General features: G+C 40.5%; 2 protein-coding genes across 2 annotated transcripts; both read left to right on the forward strand.

Moving 5' to 3' along the window:
- The first annotated feature begins 6,504 nt into the window (after positions 1 to 6,504).
- On the forward strand, positions 6,505 to 7,176 carry LOC141679322 (uncharacterized). The gene has a single exon (XM_074485824.1). It carries the CDS (start codon positions 6,505 to 6,507, stop codon positions 7,174 to 7,176), a length of 672 nt encoding a protein of 223 aa, XP_074341925.1.
- Positions 7,177 to 8,385: 1,209 nt separating this feature from the next.
- LOC141679323 (uncharacterized) lies at positions 8,386 to 9,999 on the forward strand. Its single transcript, XM_074485825.1, has 3 exons — positions 8,386 to 8,823; positions 8,923 to 9,337; positions 9,683 to 9,999. The coding sequence occupies exons 1-3, from the start codon at positions 8,386 to 8,388 to the stop codon at positions 9,997 to 9,999; spliced, it is 1,170 nt and encodes a 389-aa protein (XP_074341926.1).
- Positions 10,000 to 11,562: the final 1,563 nt, after the last annotated feature.

Here is an 11,562-nt window from a genome sequence, read left to right on the forward strand (position 1 = left end):
AGGAAATGCTTCTTTTGATGTATATGATTGGATCTTGGGACTATATATTATATTACCTTCTGTCATATGTTTATAAATATCTGCAGACTCTATTCTAGCAAGGAAAAATTGCGATTCATGCTTCTAATGGTAGTTGTTTAGTTATTAACTCGCTTGCATCCGGTGTCCCTGATATTAAAATTGTGTAGATATATGATTGTAATTTCGATCAATGCCCTGTTGTTTTAAAAATTACTTGTACTAATGCTGCCTGCTTTTTCTTATCATCCTTCTTTCAATCTCTCAGTACAGATTTGATCTGCTTAGCCAAGTAAATTTCTTCCTTGCTATAAATTGTTTGTTTAGTTTTATGGTGCACTCTTCTGCTTCTAAAATATCAAACTGCTCTATTATAATTGGACCTGCCAGCTGAGTATCGTCTGACCAACTAAATGGGCCAACTGCAAACACCTGAAACACAAAGCCCCGTCCAAAACATATTACAGCCAGCCTTTTATTTTTTCTCTTCTGTCTCTCCCTCTTGGTTATACATACATATTTACACTCAGCAGAGTTTAACATTGATCTTGGAGAATAATTTAGACAACTCAAAGCTTCTTCTTTTACATCTGAGTATGATTTACCATTCTCTATTTATATTATACATTTAAAATAATTTTCGATAAGTGCTTCTTCTTTTTTTCTCACGTTCCGGATTCGATTCTTGCTCGTTTACGAGATTTGTTAGAATAGATACTACATGTGAGCCTAATTATTAAAAAGAAATACACATTTAGATATCTCTCTATTTACTGTGCAGCTAGTAGTACATTTTCAAGAACTCATTATATTTGTTGTTACTGTGAGAACATTTTAAATTAATATTTAAGGCTTAGGTTTCTTTACATTTATATTGTGAGTGCTTTGTTCAAATCTTGGCTTGCCTGCTCTTAACATTAAGGTGTAGGGTACATTAGGGTTTAGGGTTCATTACTCTGTTATTTCATAAATTAGGATATAACGATGAATACATTGCTCGATCATTTACCCGTGAAGCCTTTATTTAGTCGTTTTAGATGTACTGTCTCGAAACTCTTGCGCTCTCTTGTTGATAACCACTAGCTTTATTCTGAAACATTAAAATTTTCCTAATTCTCAAAAGTTAATTGCTAATCTTAAATTCGTTACATTGTGAATGTCGATTATAGGTGTGATTTGGAAAAGCTGATTCCTGACGAATTTCTTATCGGACAGAAATAGTTAATTTGACATTCTGTACATATGTGCTAATAGTGGCAGTAGTACATTTTCAAGAGCTTTATTTGTTGTTTTAGTGAGATATATGATGCTATTTATTGTACCTTATATTATATCTCATTTTTTACTAATTTGAGTCTTTGTTTTCTTTTATCTGGCGCTAGATGTTCAAATTCTTGGCTTACCTGTTCTCAACACTAGTTTTATCACTCTGTTACTATGAATACATCACTCCGTTGTCTACCGGTTAAGCCTCTCCTTGGTTGTTTTAGGTGTACTATGTCTAAACCCTTGTGCTCTCATACTGATAGTACTACCAGTAGCTTTGCACTAAAACATGAAATTTTTCCTAATGGTCAAAAGTTCATTGCTACAAGTGTCCAACTCCCGGAAACTTATTATTCGGTGAATGTTGATTCCATGTATGATTCACTGCAACAAAAATAGACGATTGTTCAGTTAGGACTTGTCTATCTGAAACCAAGTATCTTGCGTTATGCAATGGCGTAGTTGGCTTTTGGAAGCCGACTGATCTTGAAGAGGCTGAGGATGATATTTATTCCTATCAGACTTTTTGGGCAGGCACTGGTCGGCTTTGGGTATGATCATGTCAATGATGATTACAAGGTTGTGAGAACTTCTGGGTATGGGCTTGGTAAGATAGTGGTATCTGTTTATAGCCTTAAAAACAATGCTTGGGCACGGGCTGAAGCTATTAAATCAACTGCCATTGACTTAAATAGCTATTGCTTATACAGTAAGTTTGGTGTTTTTGCAAATGCGTCTTTGTTTTGGCTCGGAAAAGACAAATTTATGCTTATGATCTCGGGGTTCACAAACAAAGCGAGCTCTCATTTCCTCCTGGTTTTGATAAGAAGAATGGAAAGGCTCTGCATGATTTTGATAAATGTCTGTGCTTCATTGGTACTTGCCCGGGCTCTCGTTTAGATATGTGGGTTTTGAACAATAACAGGGTGGAGAAATCTTGGTCGAAGTTAATATCAGTAGAGCAACCCGGTCCAGGATTACTAGGATCTTTCGAATTCATGTATCCTGTTGCTTTTTCAAAGGATCGGAATGAAATTCTTTTAATGGTGGACAATAATAGGCTTGTGTGGTATGACCGTGAGAGGAATCAATTTAAGAATGTTGCGCTTCATGGGTTTCCAGAGTCGTTCGATGTGCTTAATTACGATGAAAGTATTTTCCAAATCAATGCTTCTGAATTGGATTCCTAGTCAGAAGAAGAAGAAAGGAAACAAAGGGAGGACGCACTGTAAGAATTTCAATCTCTTATATGTTTTCACTGTCAACTACTTCAATTTTAGTTTAGAAAGTGAAGCATGAATAAAAATATGGAGTGATGTAAGAGTGGTCACCCTAGGTTAAAAATAAGCCAATTTAGATATAACTGCCATAACTAGTATGTTTTCATGCCTGCAGGAGAGAATGTCTTGGCTTCTCTACCTCTGAGAAAATTATTAAGAATGTTGTTCAGGCTGCTATGGATCGAGCAAAGAAGAGAAAAGGGTCGGTTGGGTAATGCTATTAATCGATATTGTTGCATGTTTTATCATACAAGCCAGCATAGACCTATATTCTGTCAAAGCTAGACTTCTGTAGTTCTGCTTATCAACTCTAATGACTTATGATCTAGATGATGGTTTTGTTTATGGATATTTACTACTCTCTAGCACTCATCTACGAATATCCTTAGACTCTGTTCTAGCAAAGTAATTGTTCTAATTTTTTTTTCTTTTTCTTGTGCTTTTAATGGTAGTTGTGTAGTTTATACTCTTCTGTCTTCTAAAGATGGGTACAAACTGGGTTCTTGCATCTGGTGTCCCTGATGTAGATATTACGTATATATGTGATTTTCATTGTGACAGATAGTTTAGATGCATTCCCAAACAGCAGGGTTTATATATTTTATAAGGTTTTATGGAAGACTATACTGCCTTGTTGTCTTCCTTCCATAGATTCCATGACTCATAAGGTAGTTTAGTCCAGTTCGATTGTTTCAGAAGCCCCTTTAGGTAGTTATGCATCAACCAAGACAGAAAAAGTTTCAGCTGGGAAATATGATTGATACTGTTACATGTTTTTGTTGGATTTTTATAAATAAATGATAACTGATAAAAAATATTCTAAAAGAGTAAACTAAAACAGAACTATTTTATTATCTGAAGCCATACTTCTATATATAAAAATACATTATAATTCACCTCTTTATATAGGTGTACATTTAACCAATACACCTAATAAATAGGTAACCCTAACCTTATCTATAATTCAAAAACTATATTATCTAATAAATATTTAAACTCTATTTCTAACAACCTAATCAAAATCAATCCAAAAAACAATTCAAATAATTTTGAATTATTATTTCCAACACTCCCTCTTAATTCAAAATTTTAAAATTACTTGACCAGTGATGTACTTCCCATCACCTCTACTATTGTTGCAGAGTACTTCTCTCCACAATTTCATTCGGGAGCCCTTCTCTCCACAATTTCATTCGGGAGCCCTTCTCTCCACAGTTTCATTCGGGAGTCCTTCTCTCCATAGTTTCTTTATGGTGCACATAATCACCAATAACTCAAAAAAAATATTTTTTTTGAAGCCCTGAGACACACATCTCATTCTTCATGAATCTCTAGCAATACTACCATCTGTTGTCTTCCATTTCTTCATTTGTTCGCAGCAATTTTTTGACGCCCAGTTACTCAATCGAACATAGCTCGGATACCATGTTGGATTTTTATAAATAAATGATAACTGATAAAAGATATTCTAAAAGAGTAAACTAAAACAAAACTATTTTATTATCTGAAGCCATACTTCTATATATAAAAATACATTATAATTCACCTCTTTATATAGGTGTACATTTAACCAATACACCTAATAAATAGGTAACCCTAACCTTATCTATAATTCAAAAACTACATTATCTAATAAATATTTAAACTCTATTTCTAACAACCTAATCAAAATCAATCCAAAAAACAATTCAAATAATTTTGAATTATTATTTCCAACAGTTTTACATGTACAAGTTGTTGTAGGGCTTGATAGCCTATAATAGCACAGGCCCAGAAATAAGAGCCCAATGCCCAATAAGAAGAGTCCAGGGTCCGTTTAGCAATAACCCTGGAAGACCCCAGGACACGTGGCAATATCTCTACCGTCCAAGTAGTTCGGATCCAGAACCTTCCTACGGTTCGGATTGAGTAGTACACCAGCTCATCATGGACGTCCACACGTCCTACAGTCCAAAAAACGCACCTACGGTCCAGATCAAAAGGTACAAACCCCTAAACCCTAACGGGAAGCCTATAAAAGGCTGAACAAAAGGAGTATAAGTGGTTACTTCATCTCTCATATACACACATATATACACACACCACAATATATTCGTATAATTCCCGTTTTACCCCTTTCTCCTTCGAAACCCTTTCTCATTCTCACGCCGGAGGTGCCGCGGGGACGCCACCCCCCTCCGGTTATGTTTTTAAGGTTATCACCCTATAGCTACACCGCACGCCGCCATCGTTTCTGCCCAAACATAGTTTGAGTACGGGCTCAACAAGGAAGAGACCCCGGGGTGATCTGGGATTATCATTGGCGCTAGAAGGAGGGGGCGAACCTCCGTCCAGTGGTGTTCATATTTTCCGCTGTTACTCCACCCAGGAAATCAGAATACCACACTCCAGTAAGGACTTTACTCTTAATCTCTCAGATCTACTTTTTACCCTGAACTTACTTGCTTTGAGTGCCGTTAGTGGATCTTGTTTAGCCACTCTAGTCGTAACATTATAATAATTCTGGAGCTCTCAATAGTTGATTACAGCGTGCTTTAGATCTAAAATATCTGTGTTAGCATTTGAAGTTGCGAATATATTACTATAAACTCGTAATATTGTTAAACAACCATGACATCAAGAAAGAGCAAGACAGCCATTTCCGCCTCTATCATGCCGCCTCCGCCCCAACCCAGGGACGGAGAAATGGAGGATGTGGATGAAGGGCTCCCCATAACCCCGGACTCCCTCCCAAAATCTCCAACCAGGAGATCAAAGACTAACCATTGAGAAAGCTGCTCACAAGTATGCCGAAACTTCGGCCAATCCCTGGGGGGACATGACCCCGGATCAGATACATGCTGCAATGAACCTGTGGAAGGAAAAGCATAATGCTGAACCTGAAACCCGCCCAGGGGATCAGGAGGAGCGTTCTGGAGAATCCCGGGGATCAGTCCTGGATCGAATCGCAAAAAACCTGAAGTAACCTCCAGAAGACGCCCGGGATGAAATCAAAAGAGCTGCCTTCCGAGAAAGGATTCAGAAAGAAGAAGAAGCCAATGCCAAAGAAATCATAGGGAAGAGAATCTGGGATGAAGAAGCAAAGTTGAAAAAGATGTCCCACCGAATTCATGTTTCCTCGGATTCGGAGCCTGAAAAAGAATCCAAACAAGAGCAAATGGCCCGGGCTCTTCGTGATCTTAAGAGAAAGGTAGAGGGTGACATGGAAGTTGGTGCGACGGCCACCCCCTTTACCAGAAAGTTAGAATCAACTCCCAGAGAATCAGGGCTCAAACACTTCAATTTCGACTCCTTTGACGGGTTAGCTGACCCCGAAGAGCATCTAAATTACTTTGAACAAATCTCCAACATTTACGATTACAGCGACCTCACAAGGTGCCATTTCTTCGCATCAACACTCAAGGCTGGGGCTCAAAAATGGTTTAGCCAAATTCCGTCCCGGAGTGTAGATTCCTGGAAAGATTTCTGCGAAATATTCTTAAAAAGGTTCAGGGCTAACCGAATGAATGAGCTGCAAATGTGCCACTTGGAGATAATCCAGCAGAGAAGTAAAGAGTCCCTTCTCGAATTCATTAAAAGGTTCCAGGAAGCAGTCAACCAGCTCTCCAACTTAGAAGAAAAGGAAGCTATAAACATCTTTCGAAGGAACTTGCATCCAATATCATGCGAAGGATATGTCAAAGATTTGATTCACAGAGAACCCCAGAGCTTAGCATCTGCCTATGCCTTGGCATCAAAGTTCATAAAAGAAAATGACTTTCTCAAGTCAATGAAGATGAACAGGAGAATCCATGATGACGATGAGTCCCCGGAGTGTCGCTCGTCCTCCCGGAAGGATAAAAGATCTAAGTTAGACAGATAAGCGAATTACATCCAACAATCTCGGGGGACCCCACCCTGGGACAGTTACTCCGAACCCAGAAAGAATGAGAGGAAACCTATGGCTAAAAGAGAGCCCAAACCGGAACCAGAGTGGACACCCCTCAATAGGCCCCATGCTGACATTTTGCGTGAAGTTAAAGGTAAGCCATTCTATTATCCGCCGAAACCTTTACTTGCACCTCCTGAGAACAGGGCCCGGGACAAATATTATGGGTATCATGAAGATCACGGACATACAACAGAAAAATGTTTCTCTCTTAAGATGTTCATCGAAGATCAAATCAAGAAAGGAAACATGAACCAGTATCTTCAAAGGAGGATATGTGACAAGGACAGGGCCCCGGGAAGCGGAAAGAATGTGGTAAATATTGTCTTCGGAGGCACGGCCTCTCCACCTCGGAGTCCGAACCAGGATAATGATGTGATGATGATCCAGCCTTTTGAGGATGAACCAATATACTTCTCCTACTCTGACTATGAAGGGCTCAATCCGGACCACAATCAGGCCTTGGTGGTAACCCTTGATGTGGCAAATGACGAGGTAAAAAGAATTTTAGTTGATAATGGTTCCTCTTCTAATATTGTATTCGAGCACACACTCAACATGATGGAGCTCGGTCATCTTCGCATGGACCCCTGCCTCGAAGACCCTTTGTATGGATTCGGAAATATAATGATTCCCATCCGGGGTGTCATTTATCTTCCCATTATCTTTGGAACCGCGCCCTAGCAGGTCTCTGATATAATGAAGTTCTACGTGATAAATGCAACCTCATCATACAACATGATCCTGGGAAGGCCCACGATCACCAAACTCAGGGCAATTCCCTCAACAATTCACTTGAAGCTCAAATTCCCCACCCCGGGAGGTATTGGAGAGTTAAAAGGAGACAGAGAGATGGCATGGAGGTGTTATGGCCAAGCCTTAGTCATGGCAGAAACAGATTCAGAAAACAGAAAGAAGATAATCTACCCAAGGGATAAAGCAGGAAAAAATATCATGAGCATCTCAGTAAAAGGGCCAGACTAGATGTTAATATGATCGAAGACTCGGGGTATAGCGTAACCAATGCTGACGTCCGGATTCAGAAGTTTTTAGAAACCAAAGAGAAGAAAAAAGTCGAACCTGCCCAGCAGATAATGAAAGTGGAGCTGGAGCCCGGGAACCCCACCTGGAAGATCAAAATCGGTAAGGGCCTGGAGGCCACCTTTCAGAAAGAGCTTATTGATCTGTTGAAAGAATATGCTGATGTATTCGCCTGGTCCCCGGAGGACATGCCAGGGATTGATGAATCTGTTGTAATACACATCCTGGACGTAGATCCAAAACAAAGAGCCATCAAGCAGAAGCGAAGAAACTTTACCCCGGAGAGATAGCAAGCAATTGATCAATAAGTGGAAAAATTGTTGAAGGTAGATATCATTTGCGAAATTAAGTACCCGGATTGGCTAGCAAATGTTGTACTAGTCAAGAGGCCCAACGGGAAGTGGAGAATGTATGTTGATTACACAAGTCTCAATTCAGCGTGCCCTAAAGACTCCTACCCCTACCCAACATTGACCAGCTGATGGATGCAACTTCGGGCCATATTATGCTAAGCTTCATGGATGCTTTTTCTGGATACAACCAAGTCAAAATGAATCCAGAAGACATCGCGAAGACTGCATTCATCACACACCGGGCTGTGTACGCCTTCGTCATGATGCCATTCGGACTAATCAACGCCGGAGCAACATATCAAAAAATGATGAACACCATCTTCAAAAGGCAACTTGGGAGGAATATGGAGTCCTATGTCGATGACATGATTTCCAAGTCAGTCACGATCCCTGATCATATCAAAGACCTCAAGGAATGTTTCGACAATTTGAGGAAGTACAACATGAAGCTGAACGGGGAATATAAGCCAACCCATAGAAAATCAAAGCTATTATGGAAATGGCAATTCCCCGGACTCAGAAAGACATTCAGAAACTGGCAGGATGCTTGGCAACCCTTCGCAGGTTTATCCCAAAACTGGCAGAAAGATGCCTGCATTTCTTTGAGTTACTAAAAGGAGCCCGGAACAAAAAGCTGATCGACTGGACTCCGGACTACCACGCGGCCTTTGAAGAAGTCAAACAACACCTGATGAATCCGCCTATACTTTCAAAAGCACAGCCCAGGGAGCCTCTTCATCTCTACATTACAGCCGGAGCAATAGCGGTCTCTTCAGCCCTCATATGGGAAGAAGGTGGGATACATAGCCCAGTTTACTCTGTAAGTCAAGTCCTTAAGGACGCTGAAACCCGGTACCCAAACTTAGAAAAATTTGCCTTAGCTCTTGTGCACTCAAGCAGGAAGCTGATGCAATATTTTCAAGGTCGGGAGATCAAGGTGATTACTAATCAGCCACTCCGAAAAATCAATCACAAACCGGATGCATCCGGGAGACTGGTAAATTGGGAAATTGAACTAAGCTAATTCAACATTAAGTTTGTTCCAAGGACGGCCATAAAAGCCCAGGCATTGGCCGAGTTTGTCATGAAATGCACTTTCCCCGAAGTCCCAGATGTACCGACAAACCAATCCAGAGGCGAAAAGGAGATTAACGACAATAATGCATGGACATTGTATGTTGATGGCTCGGCGACAGTCGAAAGGTCCGGAGCAGGCCTAATCCTCTCTAGCACATATGGCTTTACAATTCAACAGGTCATAACCTTCGCCTTTAAAGCAACGAACAATCAAGCTGAATATGAAGCACTCCTCTCCGGACTCAGACTGGCAAAGTCACTCGGGTTAAAAAAGTTGGTCATCTATAGTGATTCCCAGATTGTGGTCAAACAAACCCATGGTGAGTACATTACGAAAGACCCCAAACTGGCACAATATCAAGCCATGGTGTGCGGTATCCTGGAAACCATCCCGGATACCACCGTCCTGTAGATAAACATAGAAGAAAACTCCAAGGCAGATGAGCTATCCAATCTCGTGCAGAACACTTCAGACTTAAGTAGTTCGGTCTATTTTGAAGAACTCGGGGCGCCTAGCATTGATAGGGCAGAAGTCATGTGCATCAACAGCCCGGATAACTGGATGACTCCATATATAGCCTATTTGAGGGATAAAACCCTACCATAAGATCAGAACAAGGTACGGTACCTCAAGTATAAAGCTGCTCGATTCTTCCTAGAAGATAATCAGCTATATAGGCGAACCATCTCTGCGCCCACTCTCAAATGTGTTGATCTAGATGAGGCAGATTATTGTCTCCAGGAGGTGTACGAAGGAATCTGCGGAGATCACCTAGCTGCCAAAGCACTAGCCTACAAAGTCATTAGACAAGGTTATTATTGGCCAACTATCCACACAGACACAGTTGCATATGTAAAAAGGTGCAGCAAATGCCAAAAATTCAGCAATGTGCCAAAACAGAGTCCAAGCCTTCTGGGCTCGGTGCTATCCTCGGTCCCATTTGTTGTTTGGGGAATCGGAATCATGGGTCCTTTTCCCCGGGCCAAAGGGGATTTGCGTTATGTGCTAGTGACGATTGATTATATGACTAAGTAGGCAGAGGCCAAGGCCATGAAAATCTTCAATCAACAGGACTGCATCAAATTCATGGATTCAATTGTGATGAGGTTCAGGATTCCAATAGTTTTGATCTCGGATAACGGACCGCAATTTGTTGGTTCATACTTTGAAGCATATCTGAAAGAGCTCGGGATCAAGCATAAGAAAGCATCTATGGCCTACCCCCAGGGAAACGGACAAGTAGAGGTCACCAACAGGACAATACTCTGAGGCTTAGAAAAGAGGTTGGAGGAGTCTAAGAAGAACTAGTCGGATGAGCTCCCGAAAGTCTTATGGTCCTACAGGACCACCTCCAGGACTGGAACCGGAGAGACTCCTTTTAAGCTCGCCTATGGCACCGAAGCCCGGCTACCAATAGAAACCGGATCCCCCTCCCGCAGAGTCATCAATTTTGACGGAGTCTCAAATATTGAAGGCCTTAAAACCAACCTGGAACTCTTGGATGAAGTAAGAGACCGGGCTGTGGAAAAGATGGAAAGCTACAAGGAAAAGACAAAGCTCTATTTCACAAAAAAGGCCAAGATCAGGGATTATGAGGTGGGAGATCTAGTACTCCGGGACACCGAAGCTTCAGACCCAACAAACCAAGGAAAGCTACAACCCAATTGGGAAGGTCCATACATAGTCAAAGATGTACTTCCTCCGGGAACATACAAGTTAAACTACCTCAGCGGAACCGAGGTCCCAAACACCTGGCACGGAGCCCGGCTAAGGAAGTTCTACCAGTAAGGGAAAGGTGCACATTCTGGGATCATCTCTATGTTCATACTATGATATCTTGATTTAAACACTATTCTCATTCACCACAGAATGTAATTTTTGCTATATTTCGAATTGAAAAAAAAACTTTATTTTGAGCGTCCCATAGCTTGAATCAATTGCATTATGTTGTTTGTTTACTGTCACCATACGCATACCCGAATGCATGATTTAAATAAATTCACTACTTACAAAAATTTCTTAAAAGTCAGAAACTTTACCCCATCTTGGGGTCAATAAAAACACAGCCCATATGTACTTAAAAAAATTTATGTATGTTATAAACTTTACCCCATCCCGGGTTCAATAAAAATACAGCCCATGTGTACTTGGAAAAATTTCTACATGTTATAAATTTTACCCCATCTCGGGGTCAATAAAAACACAGCCCATGTGTACCTCGAAAAATTTCTACTTGTTATAAATTTTACCCCACCCCGGGGTCAATAAAAACATAGCCCATGTGTACTTAGAAAAAATTATGTATGTTATAAATTTTATCCCATCCCGGGGTCAATAAAAACACAGCCCATGTGTACTTAGAAAAATTTCTACATCTTATAAATTTTACCCCACCCCGGGGTCAATAAAAACACAGCCCATGTGTACTTAGAAAAATTTCTACATGTTATAAATTTTACCCCATCCCGGGGTCAATAAAAAAACAGCCCATCTGTACTTAGAAAAATTTCTACGTGTTATAAATTTTACCCCATCCCGGGGTCAATAAAAATACAGCCCATGTGTACTTAGGAAAATTTCTATATGTTATAAATTTTA

Source organism: Apium graveolens, chromosome 8 (assembly GCF_009905375.1).
Source record: "Apium graveolens cultivar Ventura chromosome 8, ASM990537v1, whole genome shotgun sequence".
Taxonomy (NCBI): Eukaryota; Viridiplantae; Streptophyta; class Magnoliopsida; order Apiales; family Apiaceae; genus Apium; species Apium graveolens.

Excerpts from the sequence above, each read along its gene's own strand:
- LOC141679322 (XM_074485824.1), top strand. The coding sequence starts at position 6,505 with ATGGCTAAAAGAGAGCCCAAACCGGAACCAGAGTGGACACCCCTCAAT.
- LOC141679323 (XM_074485825.1), top strand. The coding sequence starts at position 8,386 with ATGGCAATTCCCCGGACTCAGAAAGACATTCAGAAACTGGCAGGATGC. Across the intron at positions 8,824-8,922 it reads TTCAAGGTCGGGAGATCAAG|TTTGTTCCAAGGACGGCCAT; the intron begins GTGATTACTAAT and ends TTCAACATTAAG. Across the intron at positions 9,338-9,682 it reads ATATCAAGCCATGGTGTGCG|ATGAGGCAGATTATTGTCTC; the intron begins GTATCCTGGAAA and ends GTGTTGATCTAG.